Raw genomic sequence first — 22000 nt, forward strand, 5'->3', positions numbered from 1 at the left:
GACTAATCTGCTTTTTGATCTAACGTATATGAACTAATTTTCCAATTTTTTTAGTAGAAGGGGCAAAATGCAATCTGATTTCTAGTATAGCGGCTTCCATGGAGGCACTTATACTATAAATCATATTGCATTTTATCTCCTTTGCTCAAAAAATAGGCACGTTGGTTTTTGTACATTAAATCAAAGAGCAAATTTGTCATTTCTGTTAAAAATTCTTTTCATTTCTATTGTTCAAAACTGACGTGGCTAATAGAATAACCAAACAGTTACACATGACATGTCATGTATACCCCATACTGACATATAGGAACCAAATTTTAACAGCAGAAATGGATAAACTTTTTAATAGAAGGATCAATTTGCTATTTGATCTAACATATAGGGACTAATTTGTCTACTTTTTAAGTAGAAAAAATAAAATACAATACGACTTTTAGTACAAAGAACTCCATGATATTTTTACATGCATATTGCTCTTCTCTTCCCAAAATTTGTGAATTTCTCCTTGGCAAAATCTCTTTTCATCTTTCCTACAATCACATGCTTCTTTCTTTTAGTTGTAACTTACAGTTAGGTAAATTAGAACGTAAGCTCTAGGTTCATATAGATTTGATTTTTTATTTTATTTTATGCCAATACAACCTCATGAATATCCTTGTTGTAATCCAGTCCAAAAGAAAAATCAAAAGATTTTATGAGGCCCAAGCGGCCGAATCTACGAGCCACTTTACTGCACTGAACGATTAACATGTGATTAGAAGAGCTAAACTAGAAGTGTACAGCAAAATTATGAGCCTCCTCTAAGCTAAGGCCCAGAAAAGTCAAATTCACATAAGAATGACTAAGTTTAGAAATATATTAAATATATTATTTGATCTCTGAGTTTAGTTTCAATGTTATAATTGGTAGCTAATTTTTTTAATTTAATATTTGATTTTAATTTTAATATTTAATTTAATACTTAAATTTTTCTGTTCCATTTAAATACTCAAAATTGATTTTAATATTTAATTTAATACGCTTAATTGAGTAGAAAAAATAATGTAAAGATAAAAGAGAGATGAATAAGAGGCATTGGTGTCCACAACTTGGTTGTGATGGAAATAGTAAAAGAAAGGGTAGGTTGTGGTAGTATCTCTCGCAAATAATAAATGGGGGATGTTGATTAAATAGATGGACCCATTGACCTGAAAATGTGGGAGATAGAGCCCCTTTAGTCTAAAGGTTTCTTTGTTTGCTTTCATAATTCCATAGTGAGAGAGAGTTTTAGATTTGATATGGCTTTGTAACTTTCTTAATCCTTTTCATCATCCCAAATATTCCCTTCTAATCTTTATAAATACTTTGCCCCACCCCTTTCCCAAATAATTATATAAATACATATTATATCTCATTTTTTTTACACAATATCTAAAACTATTCATAATCTCTCTTCAAACTATAGATAAGAGGATAGCACACGTCAACTTACATCCTCCTGTATTGACAACAATACTCATACCAATCGAGTTAAGATTCAATCAACATATATTTTTATCTATTTATAATATATATATATATATATATATATATATAAAAAGCATGAGTTTGAAAAAAAATTTAACTGACAAGAATATCATTTATTTTATATCATATTAGTAAATTGACATTTAAAAATAATTATAATATTTAATTTAAAATTATTAAATAAAAAATTTGAGTAAATTAACATTTATGATAATTATATTTTGCTTAACCCACAAATTAGTACTTACACTTTTATTTTTTCATCTTGGTACATAAATTTTTTCACGTGATACCTAAACTACTTTTTTTCTCTCAATTTAGTACCCTTGTTAATCAAACTATTAAATCTATTTTTTAAAAAGAGCTTAACCCATAAATAGTACCTAAACAATACTCTTTTTCTCAAGTTGGTACCTAAACTTTTTTTGTCACAAATGATACTTAAACTATTCTTTCGTTACCACTTTTACACCAAAATGTAATATTTGTTAAAAATTTCCAGCTAATAATAAATTGCCACGTCATACAAACTTTAAAAATAATTTTAATATCTTTATTTTATTTTACATTATTTCTTTCTATTTATCTTTTCTTTTCTTATTTTATATTCTCTATTATCTTTTCTACATATTAATTATATATTATTTACAAATTATTATAGTCAATTTATTGACTATTAAGAAAATAAAATAAAATTGAATCATGAAGAATTTATTTTACAAATTCTTTAATATATTTATTGTTTGTACAAATTCTTTAATAATAAGATTTTATTATTATTACTATATTTGAATTATCAAAATAATTAATATATTTTAATAGCGTTTATTGTATGTTGAAAATAGTATAAAATTTTTAATTATTATTTTATTTTTATAAATATTATTAAAAAATTATTGATCTATAAAATATCAATATTTTAATATGATATTTGAATTTTTTATTATATTTGAATTATTAAATAAGTTAATATATTTTATTATATTTAATAATTCAAATAATGAATTAAAATTTTAAAAATTAATTAAAAATAATTATTTTAAAATTAATTAAAAACTAAATACTTAAAATTACATTCAATGTGCCATTAAATATTAAATATATATATATATATATATATATATATATATATTTATATATCAGTTGAGAAGAAAGTTTTAATTGATGAAAATATTGTTATTATTAATTGTGTTACTAAGTTGATGATAGAAAATGATATTTTAATATATTACTAATTATTATTATAGGATAATAAAAATAATATTTAATTACAAATAATTAAATTAAATTAAATTAAATCATAGATATAATGAAATAGATTTTGTATTTATTTTAGTTTACATTAATTATTTTAAATTAATTATCAAATTAAGATTTAACACTGTAAATAAATACATTAGCATCAAATATTTACACATTTTTATTCAAATAGCATCTAAAGAAAATCATCTTTAAAAATAGGTTTTGCTTTCCTCACAAAAATCTATTCTCATTATTATTTAAATGTTTAGCTTTTTCTATTATTTGATATTTGACCATATTATTATGTGGTAATTAATAATGCTTACTTAATATTATTGCGAATATTTTCATCGTTTTCTTGAAATATTATGCCTATTAATTAATAATTATTTATATCAATGTAGATTGAAAGGAGATTGTTAACATTGATAAGTTACATATCTATATAAAAAGAAGAGTATTAAAATAATGCTTCAAGAAAGAGGAAATATTGAATAATATTTGAATAACAATGGCACTAACGAGAGATGAAAGAATATTTTAATCGATGATAAGATAATATTGTTATATCAAAACAGTTGTTGAGATATTAACTATGTGCTTGAAAGGAGTGACTAAGGAAATGGGCAGGATAAAAAGAAACAAAACAAATGACACAGATTGTTTACGCAATTCGGTTTCCCTACGTTTGCAGAGTCTAGCTCTGTGAGAAATATTCACTATTGTCAACACTTAGAACAAATGAACCTAAATTTATCACACACCCGTGACAATTTATTTGATTTTGCACCTTGAAGACTGATACTCTCACCAATAAATTCACCCTTGCGAATTCAACAAGTAAAACCACAACACAATAGGTTTTACTATCACAATCCAATATCCACGATCCAATGGATTAGATAATGGTGATCTAATCCGATCCAATCTATATGATCTTCATTGATGGGCTAGATATAACCCACACAGTCAACATAACTCAAAATTTTAATTAAATAAATTCCCAACAACATGAATATAAAAACTGCATAAGCTACCACAATTATTCAGGGAGTGGGCACTCCCTCAAGATATCCTTTATACTTGTCATATTTTTCAACAAATATTATCATATTTATATTTTAACTATAATAATAATAATATAAATTATTTTTTTAATTAGGGAACCAAATCTCAGGCTATGATATTTAATGATGTATGGGCCCATTTGGCAGTGAATTAATATGTTTGTTCAACAGTATAATGTCAATTATATAATTAATCCTCGTATGCATGTATAATCATTATGAATATGTTGAGATAGTCTGAGTTATTCTGGCAATGTAATGTGACGTCACATATTCGGATCCAATGATCGGGTTAAATGCAAGGTGTCACACCCTTTGCTCTGTTGTGTTTAGCCTCATCAAAATTCATCTCAAGGGTTTGTAAAGAACCAGTGAATTCATCAATAGCCAACCTTTCGAGATCTTTAGCTTTTTCAATAGCAATAACCTTAATAGAGAATCTATCAGGAAGAGATCTCAACACCTTCTAGACCAACTTGGTATTTTGTGTTTTCCTCTCCTAGAGCAAAAGTCTAGTTTGACAGATCACACACCTTTGCATAAAACTCTCAAATAGTCTCTTATTCTTGCATCTTTATGCTTTTAAACCTTGAAGTCAGCACTTGCATCTTTGATTGCTTGATAGTACATGTTCCTTCATGAGCAGTCTCTAAGATATACTAGACAAATTTAACAATAGTGCATTTGGCAATCCTTTTTAATTTCTACAACTCAACTCCACAGAAGATGGCATACAAGGCTTTAAAGTTGGCATTAGCGAGCTTTTCTTCCTTGGTAGTCCATTAAGCTTTAGGCTTTGCCACTCTACTATTCTTAGAATAAATCATAGGTGACTCCTATCATGTAAGAATTGCTCTTTATGCCTTCTCATTAATGGATTTTATGTAAGTCTTCATACGGACTTTCCAATATAAATAATTGCTACATGAAGGAGAGGAACCTTCCATAGCTAGAACCTAGAAACACTAAGGACCTCCACTAGCTACGTTAAGTGGTAGGCTCTAATACCAAATGTTAGATCAAAATAGTTGTTGAGATATACTTAATTTCTTTTCCATTTTCGCACGAAACTCTCAAAATTTATCAAATGTTTCACTTTTGCAGTGCATTAGATGAACATATCCATATCAAGAATAGTCATCGATGAAAGTCACGTAATAATCGTAACCTTTTCAGGCACTGATGCTCATGAGACCAAACACATCAGTGTGCACAAGTTCTAAAGGTTGGTTGGCATTTGTACCTTTTGCATTAAAATTCCTCTTAGTCATTTTACCTTCCAAGTAAGATTCACATTTTGGAAGACTAACTTCCTTAAGCATACTTAAGGGACCATCTTCTATAAGTTTAGTGATTTTTTCTTGGTTAATATGACCAAGTCTTAAATGTCATACGTACCCCTCATTAGAATAAGAAGTTTTAAGCTTCTTATTCACCATTTCAGTTTGAAGCATCGAGTAGTTATTTGTTTTGATAAAATAAAGATTGTTTTCCATCCATCAATTAAAAATCAAAGAACGATTTTTGTGAATAGCAATCCCTTTATTGAATGTTACGGAATAACTGTCATTAAATAAACATGCTACAGAAATTAAGTTCCTTTTAAATGAGGTATATAAAACACATCCTTTAAAACAATCTTCCTAAAATTATCAAAATGTAAAATAAATTCTCCCACTACTTCGACTAAAACAAAGCTCTTATATCCGATTGGCAATGAGAGGCTCTTGTCATGCAGACTTCTTGTTTCACCGAACCTCTATAAAAAAACACATACATGGTTAGTGGCTCTAGAATAAATAATCCAGCTGTCAATTGATTCTTCCACTAAACAAGATTCAACCACAAAGAGTTCCACACCTTTTTCATTTTCAACTAAGTAATCCTTATACTCCTTGTAGTTTGATTTGAAGTGTTATTTCCTATTGTAAAAGAAACATTTAATCTTTTTAGGATCTTTTGACTTCTTAGTCTTCTTCCTATCCACACGAGATGGAATCGAAGATTTAGTTGGTTTCTTATTTCTCTTAGCTTTCTACTTCTTCTTAAAGGGTAGGAAGTCCACAACTAAGTTTTTCTCAAGTTTTTCTTGAATTGGCTTACCACCATTTAGTATCAACTCATAGGATTGTAATTCCTTCATGATTTGAGTCAAGGTAAGCGCCTTATTCCCCAAGTTGTAAACGGACCTAAAGCCAGTGAACTTATTGTTCAAGGATTTGAACACTATTTCAATTTGAGTATTCATATCTTGTTTATCCCCGATGTCCTCTACTTAAGCAAAGAATCCCATAAGCTTCAGCATATGATCTTTGATCGGAGTGTTAGGTTTTTGCTGAGAGTTCATAAAATTTGTAATAGCAGATTGTCGAGCCAATGCAACTTGGCCTACGAGCAAATCTTCCAAATTTTTCATGATCTCTTTGGTAATAGAAAAATTCTCGTGTTGCTTTTGCAGCACACTACTCATGCTCACTAACATATAACATTGAGCAATCGAGCCAGAATGTCTCTAGTGATTTCTTGCTTTGGGTTGAGCTTTAGCTGGGCAAGGTTCATCTAGGTTGAGTTTGTGTTTCTCACAGTTAAGAACTATCAGCAAGTTATTTTTCCACTCTCGAAAGTTATCCACATTCAATTTATTCTCAGTAAGAATACTAATAAGAGGAGTATGAGACATATTTGAACTGAAAAACAATAAAGATTCACTAATTACTATATTTTTATTAAGCAAATATTTTCATTTCAACAACATATCAAGAATGTAGTATGATGCGTTGTATTAAAATCTTGGAAAACATTTTTCTATTGCTACGATCATTCTCACACCTATCAATCATGTCGTGTTGGGGTCCCATGATTAACTAGCAAGAACATAGATTACATCCAATTAGTTCGTGAATCTTAATTATCAAAACTCTACATGAACCAACGATCGTCTAACATTTGACCATCATCTCTAGCTTAAATATCATGTCTTGGGAAAAAAATTAATAAAACACGATCTTGAGTGTCTAACCATTGACTTAACACCCATCATGAACATGTTTTCATTTGTGAGTCATTTTGGGACAACCTCACTGAGAGTCATGCATGACTAGCTATCCTTAAAAGGAAATCTCATCCAGTGAACCCATATGATAAAGTTTACTTTGGGGTGTGGCTAGGTTAGGAACTAACTCAAAACTTTATCATGCTATCACTTAAGGACCATCAATAGAGGCCATAAATCTTGTTCAAAGACCTTCTTCCACTCAATATTTTAAAAACATACAAGGTTTTTATCCTGGATTTCAAGAATGATCATACAATAGTCCTAGTGACATTTTTTCCTAATCTATATGACATGCTTCCAATATATGCATGACATACTATGGAAATTTTATAATATTTATTTTAATTTATTTACAAGAATCAATCAATCATAAAACAAACAATTTTAATTTTCCATAGTTTCTCTTTTAAGGAAAAATCAAAGAAATGAATGTGAATCGTGCACCAAGTAGGGACCTAGGAAAGAGAGGTGAATCTTATTTGACCGCTTAAAAACCAAGTAGCAAAACCCAGAAATATGCATCTTAGGCCCTTGGTTCAAGCTTTCCTTGACTTACTCTTATATAAGCAGGACAACTGAATACTTTAAGGTTAAAATAGTTTGGAGTATTGCCTAACCAATCTCTTTAAGAACCTTTCCATCCAAAGATCGATGTGAAGACCGGTTCACCAAATAGCTTGCCAAATTTATGGCTTCAATACAAAACTCCTTTTCGAGGCCTGTGTTGAAAAGTATGCATCGAGCTTTCTCAAGTAGGGTTCTATTCATTCTTTCTTTAACCCCACTCTGCTGTGGAGTAGTAGCAATTGTGTAGTGTCCCTCAATACCTTCCTACTTACAGTAGTCGCTGAATTTGGCTGAATAGAAGTTGAGGCCATTGCTCGTCCTTAAGCTCTTTACAGATTTCTTAGCTTGTTTCTCTAGTAAAGTCTTCCACTACTTGAAAGTCCCAAAAACTTCATTATCACTTTTTAGGAATTAGAACCATACCTTTTTGGAGTTGTCATCAATAAAAGTTAGGAGGTATCTGCTGTCTCCTTTTGAAATGATCGGAGTTAGACCCCACAAGTCGGAGTGAATGTAGTAGAGAGTGTTCTTCATTCTGTGTTTTACGAAACTAAAATTAACTCAAGTTTGTTTCCCATAAATGTAATGTTCGCAAAAATTTAATTTCCCAACTCTTGTTTCTGGAAGAAAACCTCTTTTGTTCAAAATGGTCATTCTTTTTTTGCTTATATGGCCTAGCCGCATATGTCATGATCTTGTTGTATTTGACTCTGGATCTATTGAAATTTGTTGCGTCGTTGCGATGTCCCGAGTCTCCTCATTGCAATGTAGCGACTGTTTTGGCTCGATTTCAGACGAAATCGTTGTTGCACTAGTAATAGTTGATCCCTATAGAATGTATAGACTTTTGATCTTCTGACCTCTCATTAAAACAAGAGCTCCACAATATATTTTTAAACCGTTTAACTCGATGACGATCCTACAACCATTCGAGTCTAGAATACCCAAAGAGATGAAATTCTTCTTTAAATCAGACACATGCCTAACATCTGATAATGTTCTGATTATCCTGTCATGCATCCTAATTTGAATGGTACCGATGCCGGTTTTGCAAGTGGGTTATCTCCAATAAGCACAACTCCACTTTTAACCGAACGGTATGTGGAGAACCAACCCTTGTTGGGACACATATGGTAGGAACACTCTGAGTCCAAGATCCACTCGGATGTAAACTTAGACCTTTTGGTTGTTGACACTAGAAAATCATCACCTCTGTCCTCTCCTACATTAGCTTTCTACTTCCCTTTCTCATTGTTTTCGGTAAAGCTCTTTTTTTTTTTGAAGTTTATAGCATTTTGTTTTGATGTGACCTTTTTTTTTTTTTTGCAGTAGCCACATTGTTTGTAGTGGCTTCTTGATTTTGATCTCACCCTAGATCTTCTTTGACCCAAATCTTTAGACTGTTATCTTCCTCTAGTAACTAAAATCGAAGCTTGCCCATTTGACTTGTTCCTCGAACCTAACTCGTTTTCAAATTTATCAAATAATTACTTATATAAATTAAATAAATTAAAATATATAATTAAATAATTAAAATAATTAAATAGATGTGCAACACACGTCATGTAATAAACTAGGTAAAATAAAAAAATGTTAAAAGTATAAAAAATCAAAATTAAGAAAATTCTTAATTAAACTAACGTTTTCATCATTTAAAACAAAAAAAACTACCCATTTTTTAATATCAAATGACCTTACCCTTTCTAAATATATTTTGAAAAAGTAATTTAACATGCTTTAAAAGATAAATACAATAAATTTATACATCTATGTGTATGAAAACTAATTATATAATATTTATAAATATATTTTCATAAATTAAATAATTGTCATTTTTATTATTATCTCGAGCTAGAATCATTACACCTTTGAATTTTATTGGATTTAAACTTTCTCAAGTTTTAAATTTTTTAGACTTAAAATTTTAAAACTTGAATAATCATGAAATCATATCATTACAAACTCGATTTTTCTTGATAATAGCAACTCTACATCCTTTTTATAATAAAAACTGAAAAGAGTGTATAGCTTTTATAAATGGAAACCATAAACTATATTAGTATTAGATTGATGAGAAAGCTGACATTTGAAAATGTGATACAAGGGAAAAAAATCATGTGTTGGTATTTGCATATAGTTTTATTGGAAACTTGCATTGCGCACATTGTGAAACATTAAACAATCTACTCAAACATTGAGGTCCATTGTCTTTTTCGCAAAAGTTGGCAAACAAAACGCAGCTGAGTGTACCTGAAATTCCAATTACACAACTTTCAATATAATTACACATCCTCACTTTTCTTCTTCTCGTCACTAACACATGCACCATATCTTTCTTTATTCAGAAATGGTTTGTATTATTTTTTCTTAAAGGAAAAAATAAAATTAATGCATTCTTTTAATACAAAAATTTTAATATAATAGAAATACCGACTAAAATATCAAATTCTGAATGGTATTGGCGTGACAATCCACTTAATAGTTGATGTGTACTTCATTGTGAAATGACACTATTTGTTATATATGCCATGCCAACTAATAATTTAAAAAAAAAAAAATATAAAATATACTTGTATTGCCATGCAAACTATCATGTTTAAGAATTTAAAGTTGTAGCTAAGATTTCCATTAAGAAAACAACAATTTGACTCTTTCTGAAAAGTTAATGATCAAATTTATTCTTTTTAAAAGGTTGAGAGCCAAATTTAGTTAAAAGAATAAGGGTTAACTTGATAAAATTTTTTGTAAAAGATCATTATCCAATATTCTGGAATCTTGGTAACATTTCCAAAGAATGTGTATTAATTATTACCTCTGAGTTGTAAAATTTCAAGGGTTGTTTGGCTACACCCGAAATCTGGTCGGGATCGATGGGGTTGACAGGCACTTTGAAGTCAACATATGGCCCTTCGGTTGAACAAAGCAAGAAACCAATCACTCCACTGTCATAATAAAATTTGTTTTTATGTTAGACACAATTATAGCTTCTTATTGTTCCCCAAAAAACAACACACAAAAAGGGAGTTGAGACATGCCTTGGATAAGTGGGAACAATAGTCCAGGCATAGCTGATAGATCCTTTGAAAATATGACGAAAACTTGAAATGAGTTGTTCAATGTCGAATGGCTGATACCATAAGCTTTCTGCCTGGATGCACATCACTCCTCCTGGACGGAGAGCTTTTGCTGCCAACTTAAAGAATGGACTGTCCAAAAGTTCATGTTCTGGTCCTGCATCATATATACATATATAGTCAATGTAATGTAACAACAACTTAAAATGACTATTAACATGCATAGATGGAGGAGGGATATACTTATGGGGTCAAATGCATCCACTATTATTGCATCATAGGTACCATTTGGAACAGATTTCAAGAATGCAGTTCCTGCAGGCGAAATTATTGTTGAGAAGCATTCAAATTATTATAGATGAGCTAAAAATATAATGGAAGCTTCTCTACTATAAATTAGATTGTGTTTTGTTATCTTTATTCAAAAGATGAGTAAATTAGATTTTTTTGTTAAAAATTTCATCTAATTCTACTTTTAAAAATTGGCATACTTAATGAAATAACCAAATAATTATACGTGGATGTCATGTATACCTCATGCTGAGTTAGATGAATCAATTATTAACCATAAAAATGAATAAAATTTTTAACAAAATAATTTATTTACTCTTTGATATGCTATTTAAGGGCTAATTTGCCCATATTTTAAATAGAACAAGCAAAATGCAATTCAACTTTTAGTACAAAGACTTCTACGATACTTTTATCATTTACCATGAAAAAGAAAGAAAAGAAAGAAAAGCATGCATGCATGCATACCATCTTGAACATGAAGTGTTACGCGAGGATCATCATAACCAATGGCAATATCAGGGAAGAATTCCTTATACACCTTTAAAAATCAAAACATAAAGTTAAACCCAATTAAGTGAAGGACATTTAGTTGTAGGGTTGTTGCTCTACTCACATCAATCAGCACAGTGTCTATCTCGCATATATCAATGTGGTGGACAGAATTGTGTCGAGATATTTCCCGGAGGATGCCACCATCTCCTCCACCAATCAGCAACACCTAAAATGGATGAAATGACAGTTACCGAACCTCAAAATTTTGCTGCTGCTACCAAATAAAAATGATTAAACAAATCTGGGTTCATCATGAAATCTTATTATTGCACAAAAAATGGTAGACATTGGACTATATATATATAGACAAGTGATGATGTATAGAATAATAAATATATAAGAACCTTGTTGGGGGCTGGAATGGAGCAAAGAGGAAGGTGGGTCATCATTTCTTGATATGAACATTCATCCTTCTCGGTCAGTTGGAGTGCCCCGTCTAACACAAACACCTTTCCATATCCTGATGACTACAAATTAACATGTGCCAGCCAGGCCACCATTTATAAATTTAATTATGAAAGTTGGATTTTAAGAATATATTCAGGGTAAACTACATTCAAGGTCATTAAACTATTTGAAAGTTTATACTTTGGTCATTTGACTTTCAAAAGGTACGAAATGATCATTTAACCATTCAAAAGTTTTCATTTTAGTAATTGGGCCGTTAAAATAGATATTTTATGGCTTTCTTTGTTCGCATCACCTACTTTAATCGAAAGCTTTCCTTCTTTTTCTCTTCTACAGTTTAGTTTTTTTTTTCATGAAACATCTTTAAACATCATGAATTTGTGAACCAAAATTCAAACAACTTCTTCTTTGATCACTGACATTAATTTCAGATCAACTTGGATTTAAGGTATGTTCTTCTATTTGTCGATAGGTATTGATCAACCATACCAATTGTCGGATTGTCACTTGAGGCTCGTTAGCCAAACCTTTTTAAAGAAAAAAATTAATAGCCTAGTGACTTAAATAAAAACTTTTGAATAGTTCAGTAGTCATTTTGTAATTTTTTAAAATTGAATTACTAAAGCGTAAATTTATTAATAATTTAATGACCTTAAATGTAGTTTACCCTAATATAATTAAATTAAATTAAATTAATATTACCAGAAACACCATCATTCTTTGGTACTTTGACTTCCCCTCGAATAAAACTTTCTCGACCTTTATGTAGTGTGCTTGTCCTTCAAGATACATTATGAACAAACATCCACAAACCTTATCAACATTCGGCAACATCAGTGGAACTACAAAATCTAAAATCTAAATCCACATCAAAATGTCCTTGCTTTTACAGCTTAGATATGATTGCTTTTAGGGCTACTTTTGTAAATTATTTAATAATATTTTGGTTTAGAAAAAAGTTTGAAAATTTGACATCACAAAACCACAAGGGTTTCACTTGCCAAATGAATAGAATTCCTCTATCCATGCATATTTTATTAATGGTTGAGAGAATGAATCTGTGATTAAAGTGGGGAAAAGGGTTTTAAACGTATATAAACAATATCCAAAGATATGAAATGGTATCTAGTTAGAGTTAGATTTGTGGGTAAAAGTATCATAAAAGTTTCTGAGATTGCATTTTGTCTTCTCTATTTAAAAAATAATAAACTAGTCTCTATACATTAGATCAAAGAGTAAATTGATCTTTTTAACTAAAAATTTAATCAACTTGTACTATTAAAAATTGACGTGATTGATGAAATAATCAAAAAATGACACATGGCATTCCACGTGTGCCTCATGTTGACGTATAAAGATTAATTTTTAATAGTAGAAATGAATGTAAATTTTAACAAAATGATCAATTTACTCTTTTATCAACATAGAGTCCTTCCATAGGTCTTTAACCTAGATTTGTGTAATGAAGGAGAAACCTTAGAACCAAAAAGAAATGAAGAATACTATGCATACATATATATATATATATATATAGTATAGGATATAACCAAAAGGAAAATGATATGTAGGGTGAGTTTGATGAAGTTGATGTTATATAAAGAAGGCAAAAAACAAGTTAGCTAGGTTTATAAAGATGAGAAAATATGATATAAAAGTAAGAAAATGTAAAGCAGTAGTGGGCATTCATCACCTGGCCATATTGGACAATGCTCAGCAAACCATCCACCAGCTTCTTTAATATTGTCCACCATGTTTTCATCACCTCCACTAGTCAGAGTCTCACAATTACTATCATTGCTGATACTCACAATCTTCCTCTGGTCGCTTATGTGAATATTTGCACCAGAAACGATGTTATTCATCTCTGCCATTAGGGTGTAGGCTTGGTTTCTTAGTTTCTAATTCTCAGTGACGGGATATTTGTTTTCAGGTATGTGAGCTTGGCTTGGCTGCCATGGATGACAATAGTAGGTGGTTTTTATATGCTGGTTGAGTGGGGGGAGGGAACACCTGTCCCTATGCAATTTCTCAATCTGTGTGCTTTTCTGGTAAGATCATCATAATTGTTCATATCTCTGCCTTAAAACTGAAATCTGTATATAATTATCATAGGGACAAAATTAACCAATTTTTGTAACATGTTAATAAATTACATTTCGATTTTGATATAGAATTTAAAAGGAAAGGTTATAAAATAAAAGGAAAGAATTAATCATGTTCAAATTATAATTTTTGACATATATTTTTCATTTAAAGCATTTATTTATAATTTGAGTAAATTATTTTTTAATGGTTGCTTTTAATTATTTCATATCTTTTGTTTAAAAATTTTTATATGTTAAATATAAATTTAATTTTAAATAAATTATCTCTTTATTTTAAGATTTTATTTAATTTAATTAAGTTTTAATGTTATCATATTAGAACTAATAAATAGTACATTTTAAGTTTAAAATATAATTTTAAAAAACACATATATAACATTTATCAAATTAAATTTATATTTTTTTTACAAATATAATAATAGTAGGTTCATTGATTAAAGTGGAGCAAAGATAAATATAGAACTACAAAAAATCGAATATTAATAATTTTAACATTTAAATAAATTAATTTAACAATAAATAAAATAATTAACTTGTAAGAATTTATTAATAATATTATTTAAATTATAATAAATTAATATTAATAAACAAACCATGATGAACTTTTATATTATTTTAATGTTAAATATTTTTAATATTAAATAAAATTAATATAAGTGATTCTAAATTAGTTAAATATTTTAAAAGTATTTTGTAATTACATTATTGTTTCAGTTTATTAATGATTTTTATGAAAATTTTCATTAAAAATTTAAACAAGAATTAATTTTTAAAAATTATAAATTTAATATACACAACTGATTTGTATATCACATAGAAATATAAACTAGTTAATTAATATTACATCACAACTGATTTGTGTATCACATAGAAATATAAACTAGTTAATTAATATTACATCTCTCCATTCACTTTGTAATTTTAGCGATACATTTTTTTAGTTTGACCAAAATACCTTTCATCTTCATTCATCTAAAAGGGTCAAGTTCATCATATATATTAAAATATATACTATATACAAAATGACTGATTGAATTGGTATTATGAATTAACTCGATATCAATTTAATTGTAAAAATATTAACAATACCCTTACTTTAAAGGATAATTAATATTCTTATAATGATATTTGTCTTGTAATACTTTTATATTAAATTCAAATAAAACAACTGAAAATCATTATTAAGAATCAAACACAAGACCAACAAATTTATATGAAAATCTTTTACCACCCTACCAATAATAATTTATTGAAATAATTGTGTAAATATTTTTTAATATAAAGTATTTTTATTTACCTACATCATGGGTGTGGGTGTGATAAAATCTATTCTATATTACTTTCCTATACTTTTATTTACTTTAGTTTAAAAGAAGTTAATAGGAGAGTGGTTCCTTCTTTTTTTTTGATAAATAATAGAATGCATCATATTGATTTATATCAATTTATTCTTACATAAGGAGAACCAAATTTATATTCTAAAACATCAAATATAGGAACATTAAGAATACGTAGATTAACATCAATAGATGGACATGTTCTGGTCAACCAATCAACAATAAAGTTTCCTTCCTTTTTCATAAACTGGAATTTAACAGACTCAAATTATCGAGATACTTGCTTTATTCTTCTGACGGGAATCACCGATGACGTACTTCCCAAACAATCAAACATTAATAGCAGAGTGGTCCCTTTTAACTAAAACATATTAATGAAGTTTGGATTTTACCTTTGGATGAACAAATTCATGCAAATAAAAGAAAACAAAAAAGTATTGCTTTTTTCTTAATAAATTGAGTTACGAATTTATATTAAATGCTTTTCCTGTTTAAATTTCTTTTTTTCATGTTTCTTCTGGTTTACATTATACAGACCTACTCCAACTCCATCATTGTACAGTAGTTAGAAAATGAAAAATAAAATAAAAAATCCATCCTTGAAACTACAGCAAACGTTTCTACTAGCTTGTTATGCAATCACACAACACTCTTACCCTTTTTGCTATCATTCATGTCATGCAGTTTGCCATTAAACTAAAATCTCCTGCTCCTTGCCGACACAAATATATTATTATCACTATTAATTATTATTAAAATTATAATAATTATTTCACTACACACTTGTTTTTAGTTACGGAGTTTTACCATCAGCACCTTAATATGCTATTCTGGTGAGGTGAATCCTCTTTCTCCACTTACATGTTAAATTACTTAATCTTTTCAAAACATTTTTATATTTTGAATAATTCTATTAAGTAATATTTAATGTTGAGGCTACTTGAGTAATGACCACTGCACTTAGCAAGGCATAGTTTTATAATTTATCTTATTTGTTGGCATGTTTAAACTAAACGTTTTGGTTATTTGCTTGCATCTTTTCAAGAATGTTGTGTAAATAATCTTGTGTTTATTATTAGAGAAGAGATTAAATCAAACAAGATTATTTTTCAAGGATTCTTATGTGATCTACTTACCTTATATTACCAAGATAAGCAATCCAAGATTATATGGGTTGACTTTATGAAGATTTATCTCAATCCTTTGTATCCTTATATAAAGGGTAATTGATTTGATGAAATTCGAACAGATCATGATGGATTGAAGTTTGCTTGGTGCATCTAAATTTGTGCTTTAAGGATGGAGTGCTTTTTCAACCTTGATAGAGTTTTTATTGTTGAGGCAAGTATGTGAGCAGTGGCTCACGTAGTGCCAACGATAGTGGTCACTACAGTTAGCTCTGTAACAAACAACATAACTTGCCATATTTGGAGTTGACAGTCTTTTAGAACAAAAATCCTTGGACTGAAAATCTTGTTGATATTGTAGTAGTATGACAACCCATCTACGAAGAACGATCTATTTTAAGCAACATATCCTGAGGATTAAAATATTGTGTATTTTATTTTAGTTGTTGTTTTATAGGGGGAATTGATTGTAATTGATTTAGTACGTTAGCAAGTCTCAAACTCTTATATATTTTGAGAGACTTGTATATATTTTGTATCAAGTGAATTAGCACTGATCTATTCATTGATGAGCTCCTAATTGAGAGTGCTTTGAGAATGTAAAAAAGTTTATTACTTGGATTATAATCTAAGTTTTCAAGGGGAAACTTAGAGGTGAATGATCTAGATCGTTAGCTGCAAAACTGAGATTAGTATATCGACGTGTGATCAGGCTTAAATCACTTAGTATTAGATTTATAGCCTAAGTTTTCAGGGGAAAACTTAAGATAGTGGATTTACTCACTAAGCTAGATTTTGCAAACTTAGGAAAACTGAACTGTGTAAGTAACTTGTTGCGCTCTTGCTTTTTCTGTTCTTATCGCAATTTCACCTTTAATGGCATTGCAAGTAGCACTTATGTTATCACTAGCTATTTTCTTTGTAAGTTTCTATCGTAGGTTCCAACACTAAAATTTTAAGAAACCCTTTCTTGTTTTATGTAGTTCTTACATATTTTAAGTGATTATTTCAAGTATTACAAATTACCTAATTTCTAAGAAACCATTTTATTGTTTTAAGTATTTTTTTTCATCTATTACAAATTACTTAATTTCTTAGAACATTTTCATTTTTTATGTTAAAGTTGTGTGACCCAAATTCTTGTTAAAAAATAAAATACAGTGGTAAAACAAGGAGATTTGTGTATAGACCATGCCTCATAAGTAGAATCCATATAGAACTACTCTTCTTCTATTTGACATTGAGCTAGCTTGATCATGGAAATGCAAGAGGAGAAATTATCCAAACATCACAAACAATGATCTGAAATGAAGAGCCACTAGGGAGAGCTTAATGAAGTTGTATGCGAGAAGCGTATCTTATAGAAAGATTAAGGGATGTACTCCCAGGATAAAGGGTTCTGCCAAAGAGATAGGATTTTGTCAAGACTATTCCTTTTTGAGGAAAATCTGATGCCAGTACACCACCGTGATGATAACTTGTAGGGAGGAAAAGAACGAAGGGGATGGCAAGCTCGTATAGTCATAAGGATGATGACCTGCTAGTTTAGCTAGATAGAGCAATCTTTGCTTATGAGACAAGAGAGTCCCCAAGTCAGGGCTGGTGCGAGGGATAGATTATTGGAATTAATCTCACACTGCGAATAATGGAGTGGAATGAGAATGGGTTCGCCAGAGTGTTGAGAGAAGTCATGATTCGATATAACCTTTCTGTGATAAATTTTTCATGTATTATATCATTTTATCATTTATATCTAGATTGTACACAAGTCATGGTATAGTCACACTTGTATAATACAATCTCATATTGTAAGAGCCCAAATTTGACCGGGCTGAAAACCAAATAAAAAGGGATAAATAAATAAACAATTGTTTATTTAACAGTCCAAGTCCATGTTACAAAGCCCAAACAGTGGGCCCAAAATCAAATATTTCAGACCCATTAACCCGGTTACTACCCACCAGACCTAAAGCTACCCAGTGGACCCACTTACAACCTTAGCCCAAATACACTCGAAGCCCAGACCTAAACTAGACCCAAACAACAGAGGCCCAAAACCTAAAATTACCAGCTAGGGTTTCCAACCCTAGCTCTTTCCCCTAGCGCCGCAACAAGTTCTGGAAGGTTCGAGGAGCGTCTGTTTAGCTCCCCAATCGAGGCCATCACTCAAGGCTCTGCCTCCGTAATCAGCGCCTCATCGACACCACCACCAGACTTCAGGCCTCCATCAACGCCAGCGACCCTTCCATCACCGGATTTTTTGCGAGCACCTGCAAAGAAAGGAAAGAACCACAACAGCAAGCAAAAAAACCAAAGATGGAAAGAAATAAAAAGATTTCTTTCCCAGTTTTTGTAATAGCAACAGTGGCTATAAAAGCCCGAATCAAAACAGTGTAAATGGGCCTTTTTTTTTTTTACAGAATAGAAAGATACTTACAGAGATTCGTTCAACGATATATCAAACATCTTGAATAATATACCAGAAAGATTTCACAAGAAACGAAGGTGACTCATTATCCTTTTTCTGTTTTTATTTCATTTTTATCGCAAGCATTCGATATATAATATATTAACAGACAGAGGAAGAAAATACCTTGAGAATCACCCTGAAAAGCTTCGCTTTTCAGGTTCCGACCGTCGTGTGTGGCGGAGTCGGTGACGGCGAGTGGCTTTGAACGCGGAGGTCCGATGAACAGAGCAGATCGGCCTAGGGCCGAAGCTCAGAGGGCCGGGGAACCTTTCAAAGAGTTTTTTTTCTTTTTTTTTTTCAGAACAGGTTTCAAATGATTCAAAAAACTAAAATTGGCTTATATAGCCTTAATAGAACGGCACCATTTTGGCTTAAGTCAATAAGCCTAAAAACGACGTCGTATAAAGGCCTCAGGATCCGCGCGTTGACCAGATTACCCGGGAAGGATCCGCGTGTTTTTGATAAATGGGCAAATTGCCCAATTGATCCTTCCGGTTTATTAAATCGTGTAGTTTCATTTATTTCTATTTTTAATTTGGCCCTAATATTTTATAATTGTTTCAATTTAGTCCCAATGGTTATTACATTCTGGAAACGGCGTCGTTTAGGATTAGGGCAAATTGCCTAATGAGTCCTTTGTCGTTTTAATTCTTGCAAATCAGGCCCAGAACTTATATTATTTTGCAAATTAGCCTTATAATTCTATTAAAATTCAATTTTAACCCTTGTTTTATATTATTTTTTAAAAATTTTGTTATTCTATTATATATATAATTAATTTATTTTAAAGAACAATACATATATTATTATTAAAAATACTACTTATATTTTTATCATATATTATTTTCCTATATATCTATATTATATTTTATTATATAACATTTATTATATTTTTATTTTATTCTTTTTTTATATGTTATGTATATCATATATTATCTATTATATTATTTATGTTTATGTTATTCATTATATTATTTATAATTTTCAAATTTTGTAAATTAAATTATATTTTTAACTCATATTTAATTATTAATTAATTATTTATTATGTATTATTTCATTTTAAACTGATATTTTTATATTATGAATTCTTTTACATACTTTTAAACCAATATAATTTATATATATAATTATTATTCTTTTATAAATATTTTTATATATATTGTATATTAAATACTATTTTAGAATTATTATTAAATATCATATTTTTATTTGTATTATATGTATATTTTGCTAACAATTATTCACTTTATATTATATTTATATATATATATATATATATATATATATATATATAATTCTTTTATGTATCTTTATATTGTACGTACCATGTGTGTTAAATGTTATTTTATATTTATTATTTGATGTTATATTTTGTGAACATGTACATCGATATTATATTTCTTTTAAATTGTATACCATGCATTATTTTTAATTATTACTTTGTATGTATATTTTGCTTATCCATTTTCAATATAAGCCATGTGTATCTTTGTATATATGATGTTGTGTAATTTTATGTATGTATCTAGTGTATGTTTTTTGTATTCTTGCCATTGTATCGTTTAAATGCATGTTTTGTTCACTTATTATTGCAATATTCCATTCCATAACGATAATGTGATTCCTCACACATTAATTAAAAACAAAATTCCAAAGTTTTCAAAAAATATAAAGGCAATGCTTAGTGTTCGTAAATTTTGAGAAAAGTAGTGCCCTAACTTATTGGGTTGCGACTTTTCTCGTTGAGTTCGAATAATCAAGTAACCTTCTAAGTTTTTTAAAAGTTTTCAAAATGCGAGCAACTGTCTTGGAATTTCAAAGCAATATGTCCTAACTCACTAGATATAGTGTTTTGTTGTTTCGAGATAGAGATTTCCAAAAAGCTAACTTAGTGTCAATACTTTGATACGAGTGAGCCCAAATTTTCAAAATCAAAATGTTTTAAAGAGGATTACATCTTAAAATTTTAAAATTCCCGACATTAAAGACACTTGATAATCAACTAGGTACCAATTTTTGGGCGTTACGAGGGTGCTAATCCTTCCTCGTACGTAATTGGCTCCCGAACCTGTTTCTTTTGATTTTGTAGACCAAAACAAATGATTTTAAAACAAAAATGTTTTAAAGGTGATCCAATCACACCTAAAAAGATTGGTGGCGACTCCCGTTTTCATTTTTTTTAAGTCGATTCCCATTTTCCTAAAACTCGATTTAAAAATGGTCTCGACACATATTTCTTGATATTCTAAGCAGACTACAATAAACAAATAAGTGTGATATCTTATATCAACTTACTTGAGCATGGTTAAGCATTTCTAGTCTTACTCTTGCTCCCATTATGTAGGAGGGACAAATCCTATATTGATTAATCATATCTCACTACATAGATTGTGACATACCCAACATCAGTCTTTATAGTACAATCTGTTATAGTAGACGTTTGACTATACCAAAATATATGACTCACGATGTTGGGACAATGATGATCTCAAGTTTAAGGATCGTATACATAGTTATCACTATGAGTAATGTTGTGACTATTACATAAAAATCCAAGAAACATGTTCATAGTGAGTTAGCCCAGAATGTTGCTTTCTAACATATACCCATGTATTGATTTTTGCATCCCTATGTCAATGACAACATTTTGTCATCAATCGACTACACATTAGTCTTAATGCATTATTATTTTCTAAGCCCACAATAATGCTTGACTAAAGAAATTTTAAGAATAATCATATTATTCTCAATACTTTATTTATTAATCAGTTTATTTGCACACACAGAAAAAGAAACTGAAATAGCAATGGCAATGCCTTATATTAACAAACACATCAAAATGAGTATGTGAGTACAATCATATCATAATTGGTCTTTGGGCATACTTTAACAGATAGTCCTTAGCTAGATTTTTAGAGTTGTATTGTAAACAACAGATTGATTAAAGATAGAAATGAATTGAATGATTAAACATTCAGCGGCTTAAGGCATTAGCTATAAGAATATTTTTTAATATTATTAGATAAACTTTAATTTAGTTTGTTCACTAATAGCTAAGTTGAAATTTATTAAGTATAGGTCCATTTTTGACGCTCCCTCGGATTCGGTGGGCGAGTCAAGTTTAAGGTGTTCCATTAAATTTGTAGTGGCATTTTTCCCAAAAAGTGTCGTCAGATGTGCCACATTCAGTGGCA

The 22000-nt window shown here is 29.6% G+C and overlaps 1 protein-coding gene across 1 annotated transcript; it reads right to left on the reverse strand.

Moving 5' to 3' along the window:
• Window positions 1–9530: 9530 nt before the first annotated feature.
• Window positions 9531–13636, reverse strand: LOC108485211 (spermidine synthase 2-like). The gene is made up of 9 exons (XM_017789049.2): window positions 13456–13636; window positions 12468–12544; window positions 11702–11824; window positions 11419–11523; window positions 11271–11343; window positions 10755–10826; window positions 10473–10668; window positions 10250–10379; window positions 9531–9687 (listed from the first exon to the last, which is right to left on the reverse strand). The coding sequence occupies exons 1-9, from the start codon at window positions 13634–13636 to the stop codon at window positions 9625–9627; spliced, it is 1020 nt and encodes a 339-aa protein (XP_017644538.1). The 3' UTR covers window positions 9531–9624.
• Window positions 13637–22000: the final 8364 nt, after the last annotated feature.

This window comes from Gossypium arboreum, chromosome 7 (assembly GCF_025698485.1).
Source record: "Gossypium arboreum isolate Shixiya-1 chromosome 7, ASM2569848v2, whole genome shotgun sequence".
NCBI classification, from domain to species: domain Eukaryota; kingdom Viridiplantae; phylum Streptophyta; class Magnoliopsida; order Malvales; family Malvaceae; genus Gossypium; species Gossypium arboreum.